A 16,510-nucleotide genomic window follows, 5' to 3' on the forward strand; every position below is an offset into this window, starting at 1 on the left:
TGTACCCACTGTTTAAACAACTTCAGGCCTCTTTCTCCTCCTCCTTCTCCTCCTTCGTTTTTTGAATACTGAAGATTGAGATATTGTTATGTGTTCTAGCCTGACGATTCATATATATCTGCTTGTCCCATTATGTTCAGTTTGGTCTTATTCACAATAATTTAACCTCTTAGATATTTTAGCTTTACAGGCACATTGTTTTTGGTTCTAATTTATCTGTAGTAACTTGTTTTCATGTCGAAAATATTTTTCATTCTTTAATCTTTGAAATGAACAGCATCAATCGTTGTTAATCATGACCTATTAAATTCATTATTGTTTTAGAACTTCAGCTCTAAGAATGCTGAAGTTCAGCAAATATAAACAAAAACTTCAGCTCCTAGAATGCTGAAGTTCAGCAAATACAAAATAAACTTCAGCCCTGAAGTTCATCACAAACAGAACAAAGCTTCAGCTCAAACATGTTGAAGTTCAACAAATACAGAACAAAACTTCAGCTAAAACATGCTGAAGTTCAGCAAATACAGAACTAACCCAACTTTGGATGGCTTGGGCCAAATTTTACAGCCTTATATCCAGCTAAACAAAGCTCAAGCAGCTTACAGTAATTTCTAAGTTAAACTATTTTTATGCCCAAACGTAATCTACAAGTTTGTTAATGATTTGACTGTCTAAAATAAGAGAAAACAATTAAGTTGACCAGACGAGATCCAATGAAAAATCATCTTGCAAATTAAATGCTTATAACAAAAGATACAAAGGACCCATCCTGTTTTTCTTTAGCATATAACTGTTGTATACGCCTCAGCTGATTATGTAACCAAAAGGCAGTTATGTCTCTTCAATCAACCAAAAAGATAAATATAAAAAAAAGTTGAACATTCTCATTGCTCAAAGAACCAAAATTGTTGTTAGGTATTAAAAGTTTGCTTCATAAACCATACTAGCAATTTGCCACTTTAAAGTGAAATCCTTGAAGATAATAATGTTCATTAAATAGCCAGGGTAACAAAAGGCTTTTGCAGATCAATAAATTAGTGACGTCAATAAAAGTTTTGTACAAACTAATTGTAAGAGTATCTCCAGCAAACTGCAATACTACAACTACTACCATGCTTAAAGCATAGCATGCTGCAATAATTGAGTATGCGTAAACGATATCATGATACAAGCTACAAGGATGATATCAACCAGAAAGCGAGGCCTCGCTTTCCTGGAAAAACTGAGGATACCCGTCTCCAAAAGAAATGGAGAAAACCCTCGCCTGCTTAACTTAATTTATCCCTTTGTTCTCATAATAGTAATGCTCCCTTTTCCTCCTTCAGTAGGAATTGTGGTCTTCCCCACAACAGGCTTACCAGAGAAAGCTGACTTGGGGTATGCAACACAAGGATCTACACTATTTTGTGCTGTCTTTGCTTTTGGTGTGCGTATCCGCTGGTTTATGTCTTTCAGAGTGACATCTCCGTGTACACCACATGGTTTAACAAAAGAAAAAGGATACACAACAGAGGAAGCAACTTTTGGAGGAGCCCGCATATATGATTTCCTACCTGGTGGGGTGAACAAGTACGCACAAGTTTAGCTCACATATGAGACACGGCTCAGATATTCTTCTATAGTGGTATTGAATAGTGAAGCAATATTCTGTGATGAAATATCATCCAAGAAGAACAAACCTTTGAAAACAACATTTTTACGAGTCTGCACAGGATGCTCTTGAACCACATTAGATTCACATTCAGCTGGAGTGTTGCAAATCTCTGCAAAGAGAAACAGAAAGAAATAGAGATGATAAATGAGCACCTCGTGGCAGATTGATAAGGAAAATAAGCTACTAAATTCTAGACAAGACTGTCACTAACCTGAAATATCAAGCTGAATATCAGAGGCTGCACTGTTTCCAAAAAATAGTTCATCAGATTGATGTTTTTTTTTCTTTCCAAAAAGAAAGATAGAAGTTCTTAGGCAAAACTAATAACATACATATCCTCAGGGCTCAAATGCATTTGAGAATCGTTAAAACAACTAGCAACCCATCCTTCGGATGACTGATCCAGCCCCTCATTACCAGATGAAGACATGCCCTCTGATAAAAAATGAAATTAACATCTGAGAGCTCATACATGAAATTAGTTGGTATCTGTTGAAGAACAGAAACGTACAAGGGACCAACCTGAAAATCCCGAAACCCACTGTGACATTTCGGAGATAAATTCCTCAACAGAATTTTCGGTCTCCTGAAACATGGAACAAAAACAAAGATCATTTAATCAATTAAAAAAAGTTACATGATTTGGTATATTCTGAGTGAACCCAAAAAGAGTTGTGACCAGAACAGGCCAATGAGTTTAACACGAGAGATCAAGACAAGTAAGATATCAATTGGCGCAACCCAAAGATGTGACAGTTTGACGAATACATGCTAGCTGACCTGTGATTGTATAAATGACGATGATAGTTCCTCACTGCAAAGTGGTGCATCCGAAGCTTCTGATTCAAACTGTAGCATTCTGCGCCTTTTCACTTGTGAGGATGACTCATTGTATCTCTGGGATTCCTTGTCATTGTTTTCTGTAGGCACAAAAGTGAGATACAGAAAATATTACAATTGTAAATAAAGACATAGTAACAATGTCAGAAAGCACCCAATGTCATGATTTGGATGTAAAGGCTGTTAAAGTATCCTCTGGCCAGAAGTACTTTGTGTGAAAGGACTTCAAGTCAGCCCAAAATTCCTTACCCTTGTCATCCCTCAATTTCAGTTTTTTAACACCATAAAATTGCACCACTGTTGATTAAGGCATAAATAGGCCATAGTTTGCTCAGAGTTAGTGTGCGGAAGTGCTTTGACACTTCATCCCGTGATAGTAATCATTTTAGCGACTACAACCTACCAGACCATTTCAAACAAAGACTAATCACGAAGCCACCACTTTAAGCACTCCCGAGAATACATAAAATCAAGTCTAATACGGAACGAGCTATACGTAGATGCACGTTCATCCCGTAAGAAAGATTGAGTCAAACATCTTATATGACCTGGTTTTTAGATAGGCAAATGAAGATTAATTGATACGACTCTGGAACAAAGAATCAATTCAAATATTTCTAAATGAGAAGCAGAAAACGGTAAGTAAAAGAGGAGCTACAAGTACTTTATGAGAGCGATAATGCAGTATCATCTTACCATAGCTGTTAACATGGTAAGTCAAATCACCACAGGACTTGACTGGAGTATTTTCATCATCAAACATAAAGGAAATGTCTTCTTCATCTTTGCTCAACAAGCATTCAGATATATCTATTCACATAGCAAAACACATTCATCACCAGTAAAAGTTGGACACAATATTATTTTTTGCTAAGAAGAAAGAACAAAAAAAAGGAGCTTACCAATATCAGGATCATTTCCGAGACCATAACTGTCACGCCATCTCCACATGTCACTGTATACAACCAGACACAGAATCTATTCAGTCCATTTATTTCTAGGAAAAAACAAATTAGCATCTTAGTGTTAGAAAATCCACAAGGGATATGCCACATTGTACTCAATGGTTTAAAGAGAGCAATTATAGCAAAAAAGGACCCAAAATTAATATCTACAGAATGCACAAACCAGAGTCCCTAGCAAATGGCGTTAACGAATTTAGGAAATTAAGCAGTGCAGCATCAGATCTACTTATTAGTAGAGCAATCTATACCATTTGTAGAAACACAGTGAAAAGCAACAACAAGGCATTACATTCATACAAACTACATTAGAAGTTATGCACAGGTTCAGCATGATAGAAAAAACTTACAAAGAAAATGGAAACATTGCAAATCAATGTCCTATCAATCTAAGTACTTAAGAAGTGTATCCATATAATAACAAATCAGGGGGAAAAAAAAAAGAAGAAACAAGAACTATACCTATATCTCAAACAAATTGAGTAGGCTCTATGAATCATTACTGACCACATTACTCCATTTAAATTTAAATTAAAAAAAAAAATCCTTACTGACCACGTTATTCCATTATTTTATTTTATTTTTTTAGAGAAAAAACAGATAGCAAATATATAACTCCAAACTATTTCCCCAAACTGGTTCACTGTCAGTGAGTCCAAGATAAGCAAAACACATCTCCCATTTCAACATTTCAGTTCTAAAAAAAACAAAAAAAGGGCAAACAAATCTGCAAATCAAGTATCGACAAAGCAACCAGAAAAGAAAAAACACCAACCCAAAACAAAGAGAAAAACAAGTAAAAGGAATGACCTTTCATTGTTGAAATTCATTTTCTTGTATATGGATGTAAGTTTCAACTGATACTGAAAGTATTTGTAAGCCAGAGAAAAGGGCAAAAGAAAAAGCAAAGAGGGCAGAAAATGAATTGACCTGACTGGTTGCAAAATCTAAAACCCTCTTTATAAGTTTAGACCATTAAGAATAGCCGTTGAAACAGATCACACTGTAATAATAATAATAATAATAATAATAATATTAGTAATAAAAAGTGACTTGTTTTATTTATGCGCTAACACTAGTAGTAGCAATAAAAGCGCTTGCAGTTTTGGCTGGACCATTAAAAAAGAAAAGGCTGTGACTACGTGTGATGTTAGTGGGTGGGGTTTGTACAGAAGGCTTGATGGGTCGGGTCGGGTCGGACTTAACATTGGGAATTCATGGACCTGAAAATTTCTGTTGCCCCGTGTGACATGTCAGTTTTATGGGTTATATCGCTCATAATCTCTGAGTTACTACTTCTACTGTATGACTTTTTTGGGTCAAAGTATGGAATACTGTGAATCTATCATTTAAAAAGTTTAAATTGTTATTGAATTAAATATTTTTGTATATAAAAAAGGTATGTGAAAATAGTTTAATGATAGCTTATGTTATAAGTTTAAGTGATTATGATAATTTTGACTAATCTAATCAACATTTAAGGATGTAATAAAACTATGAACATTTTTTACATCGACTCAAGATAACCATTAAGCTAGCGTTTGGTCATAGATTTTCAAATTTGTTTTGAAAAATCTGATTTGGGTAAAGTTTGATTTGAAAATGAAAATGTGTTTGGATATAAACTTTCAAAACATATTTCACTTTTTTTGAAAAAAAACATGAAACATGACTTATACCCACAAGTTCTAAAAATTATCACAAATACTCAACAGAACTTTTATCAATAACATTCATTATATTATCGCAAACTATAGTTCTGAACATAAATAAATTTGTTATAAAATTATATTATTTTTTATAATAAACTGCATTGAGAGTCGTTTGTGGAAGGTAAAACCCACCCCTTAATTGTACATGCACTTAGAGTGCTTAATTGAGATTTAATTTAGTGTAGGGCAAAATAAATGAGATAAATACAAAAATAATGGACAATATTTTTATATAAAAGAAAGCCGTAGAAACTTTTATACAATTGGTGCATCACAAAACATGATAGATTATAATTGATGCGTCAGGGCAGCCACTACAAGATATGAACCAGATCTAAACTAAGAGATACATGTATTTACAACAACAAAAATGGGGGAGAAAGCAATTCAAAAAGGATTCTAGCAAGTGATAAAACCTTACTCACATAGAGTATTTACACAAATCAATAAAAATATAATATATATTTTATATATTTATTCTTAAATACTTAGTCATGGTTAAGTGATATGTATTTTTACTTTAATCTTATAGATTACCGTGGATTGACGTGTCTAACGGCTCAACCACACCGAAAGAATGGTTTAGCTAGCATTTAGACATAGATAATTTATTTGGTCTTGAAAAGAAAGAGTTTATGAAGTTGTATATATTGAAAAAATAAGTTTTGAAAGTTAAAATTGTGTTTGAACATGCATTTTACTTTAAAAAAATTAAAATTTTGTGTGTGGACGAAAAGATTTTCACCTAAAAACTTGTCCAAATCAATTTTGAAACTTGAAATTTTTTAAAAAACGTATCAGATTTCATGAACAAATAAATTATTTTTTAAAAAAAAATCTATGTCCAAACGTAAGCTTAGAGTTTGGCAAAGTCACGCATAGGGGAGGACACACCCTTACGCAAGTGGTGTCACGTGACACCGCTTGGTCCAGAATTTTATTAAATACTGTCAAACATCTCGATAACAACATCGTTTCTTCTGATACTTTTGGGCTATTATAGTGAAATGTAGTAATAAACATCGATTCCGAGAAAAACATGACTTTTATGGTGAATGAATGTTATATAGGGATGTTGTTATAGAGAGGTCTGATTGCATACATATAAAAAAAAAATTATTGGGGATAAATATAGAAAATGACATCGCTTATCTTATAGTGATTTATAGCTTGTTTGGTCAAGCTTCCTAAATCAGCTTATTTTGATAAGTGTTTTTCTCAAAAGTATTTTTGGTGATAAACATTTTGTGTTCGCCTAATTAATTTGAAAAGCACTTTGAGCATTAATTAGTGTTTGGTCAAACTTTTAAAAATTGCTTCTACGTGTATTTTTTTAAAAGTATTTCTCAAAAAAATACTTTTGGAGAGAAACTACTTTTTTTTACTTCTGCTTCTCATTAAAAGTACTTTTTTCCTTCTAAAAGCTTGGTCAAATACCTTAATTTTTAGAAGGAAAAAAAAATACGTTTAGCCACAAAAAAAAAGGTACTTTTGGCCAAAATAAACTTGGAGCTAAAAATTCGCTACCAGTCACGCGCCTAGAATTTAGGGATTGGTTTTGGATATCTTGTGTCACGAATATTTTATTTTTGTTTAAAAAGGGACGTATAAGGACCTGAAGGTGCATATTTGTGTTAGTGGAGGAACATTTTACCATATTTGGTGCTGGATTATCCGAGTTTGGCTTAGGTTCAATCTTTGACCACTACACTATTTGTTTCTGCAGGTCAAATCATTTAAGAACTGATTTCACAGTATTCATCTTACAATTAGTTTTATTTAATTAAGATAAATGATTTCAAATTTTTATTATGATACTTTAATTAAAGAAATTCCAACTTTATCTAATTGAAATGTCAAAATAAAATCGTAATTATACTTTAAAAAAATTTAAATATATATATTTATATGTAAACAAAAGTAATAATACGGGATATCTTGTATAATAACTTAAGTTTTATATAAAGTGGGGATAGAAGGAAGATATGTCAAATTAAGCAAGGTTGTTTGGCAAATATAATTTTTGAAATATGATGTTTTTGTCGTGAAAAAATAATTTCTTATTTCTACTTCAGCTTCCGATTAGAAGTAAATAAATTTTTGGTTCCTCCCTTCAATGAGGGGAATTCTGCTAGTACTAATTAGAATATATGGTTTGTGAAACAGCTTAAATCAATAAAATAAGAATTTTTTTTTTTTCAAAAACCGCTGCCCTTAATATTATCTGAATAATATATTGATTATGGTTTGTGATTAATGAAATATAGTCTGACGTATTAAACAGCTTTCCCCGGAATAACATTTGCAGAGGATCACTTAATAAGTTAATGTTGACATGGCAATTGGTAAACATTTAATTTTAGTTTTAAAAAGGAAATACGTAGCTATAGAGGTAGAGAAATAATTTTAGGACGTAGAATGCAATAACATATGTTCTTTTATAGGACGTAACAAAATTCTCTAGATATTTTTACAAAGGGTGATGAATTAAAAAAAATAAAAGATGGCTAGAGTATAGATCCATCAACTATTCCACAACAGCATAAAAGAAACCAAGCAAAAAAAATGTAAATCACACGAGTGGAAAGATATTAACCAAGCTAGGACTCAAAATAAAGTGTGTAAAAAATTAAATATTTAAAAAGATAAATCCAAATTATATGAAAGGAAACGTATGTTTAGTTTTTTAAGCTAAAATAAGCTTAAAGAGGGTGAATGGGAAATGGAGGGAAAATGAAATATTTAAGTTTCCCTCATTGACAAAGGGACATTGTCTCATATTGGAGGAGGAAAAGATTTTTGATTGGTATATATACAATTGCTCTTCTTTTAGCTCTTAAAGAGTTAAGAAGAAGGCAAGTCTCGCGTCGTCGTCGCTCGCTCGGCTTAGATTCAGATTTGGTCAATTAATTGATTAATTTTTTGGACTAAATTTATTTGTTAATAGTAAAGATTAACGTAATATTATTTATCCGTTTTTGTAACGAAAAATTAATATTAAATCCAAATTATTTGTTTCCTCTGCACGTCCGTTTTTTTGTAACGGAATAAATTCCTCTGCCCATTTTAATTTGAGTAAATGATCATTTATGTTGTGACCGTTTTACATAATTGACCCATGAAGAGTTGCATCTCTTCATTTTGAACTCAACATATTGGCTATAAATAGCAGTCCATTCTCTCAGATTTTCCATACGAATTTCTGAATCCTCCTCCTTTCTTCTGCATTGTTTAAACTACAACGAAAGCAACAGTAAGTGTGATTTGCTACCGATCATTGTGTTCGCTGAAACACTAGGGTTTGAAGTAACGCTACACCAGTGTGTAATTCGTTCTATCCTGGGAGGAAATAATCCACAACCTTGGGTACTTGGAGGGGATTAAGTTCCTTAGAGAAACACTGAGAATTCAGTGGTGTTGCATCTCGCGTTTTCGTACGTTAGAAGTTTCGTCTTCAGTTGATCGACGTAGACTCGAGGATGAGATTATCTTGAGGTTAACTTATTTACGCTATTTATAATAAGCAATAAGTAAGTGTCATGAAAGATAAAGGGTACACGAATTAAAGAAAACGAGTTTCGTTGAAATTGGCCAATTTGAAATAAAATACGGGTCGAGCAATAATACCCGATAATTATGAACTAGTACCATGTAAGGTACCATATGACTACGATAGTATAATGTATAAAGCATATTAAAAATAAGTAGTATTTTTAAGTAATATGAGATATTTTTTAATCATGCTGATAATTGGTTAATTACCGGGTAATGGGACATTACCTAATTACCTAATAAGTGGATAAAAATTTAATATCCCACACCCCCCCCCATGTGGCAACTAGTCATATTATCAAGAAATGACTAAGAGTCATTCCTTGATTAGGTGTCAAATGGATACAAATTCCTTTCATTTTTTCAAGACTTTGGATATCAAAGTCTTTTCAAATGAAGGCTTTGCAACAGAACGTTGCTTTCTAAATTTCAAATTCAATTCATTTCATTTTGAAGGCTTTGCAACAGAACGTTGCTTTCTGAATTTCAAATTCCAATTCATTTCATTTTGAAGGCTTTGCAACAGAACGTTGCTTTCTGAATTTCAAACAAAGTCCCATCCTCACTTTTGTTACAAATACAAACAGTAGCGAGATTAGTAGGAGATTTTGTTCAAATTGTTACCATTTTCGTGACCGTGAGATTCCTACAAAACAGTAGCACCGAGGCTTCTTCAATTAAATTCAACGAGAATTATTATTAGAAGCTTAACAACGTAAGAAAATTTGCGGTTCTAAAGGAGTACGGTGTAATCTTTTTCAAGAATATCATAGGGATTTCCCTACTCCAGGTATGTTAAAGCCCTCCCTTCTTTCTTTTGGCACGGTCCAAATTATACTGAAGAAAATAGCAAACGCACAGTTTTCATAAATTACTCTATTCATAGAAATACTAGGGGTGTCTATATTCTTGATTCCCCATGTGAATTGTTATTATCTTTTGTTCATGGGTCTCAGAATAATACGTAGTTGAAAAAGTTTATCCGGAAAGAATATTGAGATTTTTACGTATTTTGCATGCATTTCACCCATTCATATATGTGCATTGACCCATGACCAGATGACATTATATACACGTATATATGTAAATATATGTATATGGGATATGGAAAAAGGTTACGGCGTTATATACACACCACCACCTAATCAGCTGGTATATATTGGTGATGTTGCCAAAATGGCCGAGACGATATGATGGGATGCCCTCAGTGGCTTGATGATATAATGTACACCCATACCTATGCATGGCACGACATTTATACGCACGTGCATGACATTATAAGTGTTTTAGAATTTATAAAATTATTCAGATTTAAAGACATGTTTCTATATTCCATGTTTCATCTGTCTTTTACGTACTAATTTTCATGCCTTATATACTCGGTACATTTTTCATACTGACGCCCTATTTCACGGGGCCTACGTTTCATGCCCGCAGGTGCAGGTAGGTAAGCTGATGTTTCCCCTTCTTAGGATCCCTGATCAGCGAAAGCTGGCATGCTCCACTTGATCTGGAGCTGCTTTTGATTTTGGTACGTTTATATATATATGGGAATGACGTGGCTTAGTCCCGTCTTTGTATAGTTGTGTTTCCATTAGAGGTCTGTAGACAATATGTCTAGTTGGGTTGTATATGGACTTGTCAGCTTTCAATTATTGGATGTATAGTTGTCTATTGCAGCCTTGTCGGCTCGTCCACTGTATTCTGCATGTATATGTACATATGCCTTGTTGGTAGATTTCCTTCATGTATGTTATCTTTGTAATTCAATAGATGTTATACAAGTTCATACCCTAGACGCATGCTTAGGAGTGTTTGACAGGTAGGACTCAAGCACCCGTCGCAGCCCATTAGTTTGGGTCGTGACAAAAATGGTATCAGAGCAGTTCTTTCCTAGGGTTGTCTATAGATCTTGTCTAGTAGAATCTTGTTTATCGGTGTGTTGTGCACCACAATTATAGACAGGAGGCTACAGGACATATAGGATGTTATCCTCTCTTCTTATCTTAGATCGTGCAATATAAGCATTCGTGTTTCTAATGATGTGTTACGTTTTTAGTGATGCCTCCGAAGACTACTATCGCTAGCATGGGTTAGAAGGCTACGAAGGTGTTAGAAAGAGATATATATTATACTATGGAGTTAGACTCATCAGTGATCATGGGTTCTATTGAGGAGGATCCATCCGAGGATCTATACGAGTCATCCGTTCGAGCTGTTTCGACCACTCCGGCAGTAGATAGGGTGAGAGAAGTTCCGACCTCACCAAGGCCCTTAGTTTCATTATCACAGTCCATTGATCAGTGTATGAGGGGAGTAGTGCATGGATTGGCACTGCTGGGATTCCCTCAGGCTCAAAACTATGTCAAGGTATTTGCGGACACCAGCTCTTCTGAGATTCCAGATAGTCCACAGTCTTAGGAGTCCGTCTATCAAGGTTCGTCGGTGTATGTTATGGGATATGCAAAGGAAGAAGATAGTAGTCCGTCCAAGAGGAGGAAGGTAACTGATAAAGATATGAAGATTCCACTTCGAATTGTGTCCGATCGAGGCTCTCATATAGGATGAGGCAAGGACCTTCTATTCTAGACTTCCTCCAGATGTCAGCTTTTGGTTAGTAAGCTCCACTTCTTCTGGGAATATTACCAATTCACGGTTCAACACATGTTAGGTTGTTTTATAAGGACGTGGGGAGATCTGTCCTCACTTGTACATATATTATGGTTATGCCTACTTAGAGGTTTTGCAGACAGTATCCTGTATATAGTTTTGGGTATGCCATGTCTACGTCCTGGTCGACCCCTATGTATATAAACCTTTTTCTAGTTAGTTATGCAAGTTATATTTTGATATTGTTACCTATATATATGGATGTGGCCCGAAGTGGCCCCTTATAGATTTGATAATAAACAAGGATAAAGTACGTGGTGTTCAGTTGGGTAGAACTTGATATTATAATGGGTATGGATTGGTTGGCCTTTTGTTATGCTAACATCAAGTGAAGATCAAAGATAGTCCGATTTCAATTTCTAGGGGAGCCTGTTTTGGAGTAGGAAGGTAAAACGACGTTGCCGGGACGCAGATTTATTTCCTATCTCAAGGCAAGGAAGATGATCAGTAAGGGTTGTATTTATCACTTAGTTCGGGTTCAGGATACGGAAGTAGAGTCACCAACCATTCAGTCCATCCTAGTGGTTAGTGAGTTTCCTGATATTTTTCCCGATGAACTTCCGGGTCTTCCGCTAGAGCGAGAAATTGAGTTTGCCATTTACCTACTACCAGATACTTACCAAATATCTATTACTCCTTATGGAATGGCCCTCACGTAGCTGAAAGAGTTAAAGGAACAACTAAGGGACTTGCTTGAAAAAGGTCTTATCAGACCTAGTACATCCCCGCGGGGAGCACCTGTGCCATTTGTGAGGAAGAAAGATGGTTCCTTACGAATATGTATTGATTATAGACAGTTAAATAAGGTGACGATCAAGAATAAGTACCCGTTCCAGAGTATTGACGATTTATTTTATCAGTTGCAAGGTGCCAAGTGTTTTTCAAAGATAGACTTGAGGTCCGGGTACCACCAAGTAAGGGTTAAGGATGAAGATATTCCAAAAATAGTATTCAGAACCAGATACGGGCACTTTGAGTTTCGTGTTATATCGTTCGATTTGGCCAATGCTCCGGCAGTGTTCATGGATTTGATGAACTGTGTATTCAGGCCCTTTTTAGATCTGTTCGTAATTGTATTTATCAATAATATCTATTGGTATATTCTCATTCAGAGGCTGAACATGCAGATCACTTGTGTATTGTGCTCAGAGTTCTACAAAAAGGGAAATTGTATGCAAAATTTTCTAAAATGTGAATTCTGGTTGAACTCTGTAGTTTTTCTTGGGCATATCATTTCGGATGAAAGCATCCGGGTGGATATACAAAAGATTGAGATAGTGGAGACTTAGCCAATACCCACAGCACCAACGGAGGTTCATAGCTTTCTCGGTTTGGTAGGTTATTACAGGGGATTTGTAGAGGGATTTTCTTCCCTTTCAGCACCTTTGACAAGGTTTTAGGAAGACACGAGGAAGGATAAGAAAAGATGAGTGAAAAGGTGGCGAGAATGGATACGTCGTTGGGGTTAAGCTCATGAGAGAGCTGCTAGTTTCTCTAAGTTATAGAAGGCTCAGTATGGCCTGAATGAACTCAAAGGAGTCTAAGACTAGTAATATTAGGAATAGATGAAATGTTGCCCTGGTATTGGAATAATGACGTAATTGTGATAGATAAAGGATTAAGTTTGGGCCTTCGAAGAAGGGAATTTCATGAATTGTGAAAGATTAGAATACCCATGTAAGGTAACTTAGAAGGGAGTTAAGTTTCAATGGACTGATGTTTGCGAACGGAGTTCCCAAGCATTGAAGGATAGATTAACTTCAACACTGGTTCTAACGCTCCCAAAAGGGACCAATGGTTATGTTATCCATTGTGATGCTTCAGATGTTGGATTGGGTTGCATGCTGATGCAGCATGGTAAAGTTGTAGCTTATGCTTCTAGACAACTAAGAAAGCACGAGAAGAATCACCTGACCACAATTTAGAGTTAGCTACAGTGACTCATGCACTAAAGATGTGGAGGCACTACTTGTATGACATTCATGTTGATATCTATACGGATCATAAATATCCTTCAGTACATCTTCAAGAAAAAGGAATTAAATCTAAGTCAAAGAAGATGGTTGGAGCTACTTAAAGACTATGACGTTGATATTTTATACCATCCAGGGAAAGGCGAACATAGTAGCCGAAGCCTTTAGCCATAAATCTATGGGTAGTCGGTCATATTTACATCCAGAAAAAGGGGAATAGCCTATGAGGTTCATCATCTAGCTAGTCTTGGAGTTCGGTTACTGGACTCAGGTGATATTTGAATTACTATTCAATATACGACAACATCCTCTTTAGTAACCGAAGTAAAGAAATGCCAATACGAGGATCCTGTGTTAGTTCATTATAGGGATACCACCCTTCAGAAGGAGAAGACACCGTTTGAAATTATAGAAGAGGGGGTCATCAGATATCGAGGGCGATTATGTGTGCCTAATGTTGCTGCATCGGCAGGTTATGGGATAAACTCACTATTCTCGTTAATCTATCCATCTAGGAGCAATAGGATGTATCATGATATTAGGGAAGCATATTGGTGAGACGGAATAAAAAAGGATATAGAGGAGTTTGTTGCTTTGTCCTAACTGTCAGCAGGTTAAGATTGAGCATCAGAAACCCGATGGGTTATTGCAGGCTATGGAGATTCCGACTTGGAAATGGGAAGTAATCAATATGGATTTCATTATAGGCTTACCTCGTACCCAGCGTACGTAAGTTCGATTCGATATGGGTGATTGTTTATATGCTTACAAAGTCAGCCCATTTTTGCCCGTTAGGACTACATATTCCGTAGAGGATTATGCAGGGCTTATATTAAGGAGATAGTACGATTGCATGATGTCCCTGTTTCTATTATATTGGATAGAGGAGCTCAATTTACAGCTAACTTCTAGAGGTCCTTCCAAAAAGGATTGGGGACTCAAGTAAATCTTAGTACAACATTTCATCCCCAAACTGATAGACAGGCCGAGCGCACAATTCAGGCGCTCGAGGATATGTTACGAGCATGTGTGCTGGACCTTAAAATAAGTAAGGATGAACATCTACCTCTTATCGAGTTTGCATTTAATAACAGTTACCACTCCAGTATCCAGATGGCTCCATACGAGGCTTTGTGTGGACGTAAGTGCAGATCTCCTATAGGGTGGTTTGATGTTGGAAAACCTGGGTTACATGGGCCAAACCTGGTTCAGCAGGCCATAGAAAAAGTGAAGCTTATCCGGGAGCGACAATTGACAACTCAGAGTCGTCAAAAGTCATATTCTGACGTGCGCTGACGAGATTTAGAGTTCGGGGTTAATAACTGGGCATTCTTAAAGGTGTCACCTATTAAGGGTGTGATGAGGTTTGGCAAGAAAGGCAAACTTATCCCACGGTATATTGGGTCTTATAGGATCATTCGAAGAGTGGGCCAAGTAGCTTATGAGTTAGAATTACCCTCGGAATTGGATTATATCCATCTGTTTTTTCACGTATCTATGTTATGGAAGTGCATTGGCGAGACTACCCGAGTGGTGCCCACAGGTGATGTACAAATTATAGAGGACTTATCATACGAGGAAATTCTGATTGCCTTTCTAGACCGACAAATCCGTAAGCTACGGAATAAGAAGGTAGCCTCCGTGAAAATACTATGGAGAAATAACAATGTGGAAGGAATGACTTGGGAGGCCGAGGAAGACATGAAGTCATTCCTCCTCCGGAGAAGGGTCCGACTGGGACATCACAACAAAAAGGTACGTGTTAAATTCTTGTATTGGTTATTGTCGTTGGTCGTGTGAGGCCATTGTCATTATTGATGGTTATGGTCCTATGTGGCGTTAAATTATTGAGTTTCATCGAGGACGAATGTTTCTAAGAGGAGAAGGATGTTACATCTCGCGTTTTCGTACGTTAGAAGTTTCGTCTTCAGTTGATCGACGTAGACTCGGGGATGAGATTATCTTGAGGTTAACGTATTTAAGCTATTTATAATAAGTGATAATTAAGTATCATGAAGGATAAAGGGTACACGAATTAAAAAAACGAGTTTCGTTGAAATTGGCCAATTTGGGATAAAATACGGGTCGAGCAATAATACCCGATAATTATAAACTAGTACCATGCAAGGTACCATATGACCATGGTAGTATAATATATAAAACATATTAAAAATAAGTAGTATTTTTAAGTAATTTGAGATATTTTTTAATTATGCGGATATTTGATTAATTACCGGATAATGAGACATTATCTAATTACCTAATAAGTGGATAAAAATTTAATATCCAACCCCCACCCGACGTGGCAACTAGCCACATTATCAAGAAATGACTAAGAGTCATTCTTTGATTAGGTGTCAAATGGATACAAATTCCTTTCATTTTTTCAAGATTTTGGATATCAAAGTCTTTCCAAATGAAGGCTTTGCAACAGAACGTTGCTTTCTGAATTTCAAATTCCAATTCATTTCATTTTGAAGGCTTTGCAATAGAACATTGCATTCTGAATTTCAAATTTCAATTCATTTCATGTTGAAGGCTTTGTAATAGAACGTTGCTTTTTGAATTTCAAATTCCAATTCATTTCATTTTGAAGACTTTGTAACAGAACGTTGCTTTCTGAATTTCAAATTCCAATTCATTTCATTTTGAAGGCTTTGGAATAGAACGTTGCTTTCTGAATTTCAAATTCCAATTCATTTCATTTTGAAGGCTTTGCAACAGAATGTTGCTTTCTGAATTTCAAACAAAGTCCCATCCTCACTTTCATTACAAATACAAACAGTAGCGAGATTAGTAGGAGATTTTGTTCAAATTGTTACCATTTTCATGACCATTAGATTCCTACAAAACAGTAGCAGCGAGGCTTCTTCTATCATATTCAACGAGAATTATTATTAGAAGCTTAACAACGTAAGAATTTTTGCGGTTCTAAAGGAGTACGGTGCAATCTTTTCCAAAAATATCATACGGATTTTCCCTACTCCAGGTATGTTAAAGCCCTCCTTCTTTCTTTTGGTATGGTCCAAATTATACTGAAGAAACGAGCAAACGCACAGTTTCCATAAATTACTCTATTTATAGAAATACTAGGGGTGTCTATATTCTTGATTCCCCATGTGAATTGTTATTATCTTCTGTTCATGG

The 16,510-nt window shown here is 35.5% G+C and overlaps 1 protein-coding gene across 2 annotated transcripts; it reads right to left on the reverse strand.

Annotated features, from left to right (window-relative positions):
* Positions 1 to 977: 977 nt before the first annotated feature.
* Positions 978 to 4,441, reverse strand: LOC104220949 (protein XRI1). 2 transcript variants are annotated; one of them, XM_009771924.2, is made up of 9 exons: positions 4,387 to 4,441; positions 3,397 to 3,449; positions 3,191 to 3,304; positions 2,435 to 2,574; positions 2,177 to 2,240; positions 1,987 to 2,089; positions 1,866 to 1,897; positions 1,680 to 1,763; positions 978 to 1,553 (listed from the first exon to the last, which is right to left on the reverse strand). In XM_009771924.2, the coding sequence occupies exons 2-9, from the start codon at positions 3,443 to 3,445 to the stop codon at positions 1,279 to 1,281; spliced, it is 861 nt and encodes a 286-aa protein (XP_009770226.1). In that variant the 5' UTR covers positions 3,446 to 3,449; positions 4,387 to 4,441; the 3' UTR covers positions 978 to 1,278. The 2 variants fall into 2 exon arrangements, with proteins under 2 accessions (XP_009770226.1, XP_009770221.1); XM_009771919.2 differs by lacking the exon at positions 4,387 to 4,441 and adding an exon at positions 4,267 to 4,382.
* Between the last annotated feature and the right edge of the window lie 12,069 nt (positions 4,442 to 16,510).

Source organism: Nicotiana sylvestris, chromosome 1, assembly GCF_000393655.2.
Source record: "Nicotiana sylvestris chromosome 1, ASM39365v2, whole genome shotgun sequence".
In the NCBI taxonomy this organism is placed as follows: domain Eukaryota; kingdom Viridiplantae; phylum Streptophyta; class Magnoliopsida; order Solanales; family Solanaceae; genus Nicotiana; species Nicotiana sylvestris.

Excerpts from the sequence above, each read along its gene's own strand:
- LOC104220949 (XM_009771919.2), bottom strand. The coding sequence starts at position 4,286 with ATGAATTTCAACAATGAAAG. Across the intron at positions 3,305-3,396 it reads CGGAAATGATCCTGATATTG|ATATATCTGAATGCTTGTTG; the intron begins GTAAGCTCCTTT and ends CTATGTGAATAG. Across the intron at positions 1,898-1,986 it reads CATTTGAGCCCTGAGGATAT|TGCAGCCTCTGATATTCAGC; the intron begins GTATGTTATTAG and ends TTTTGGAAACAG.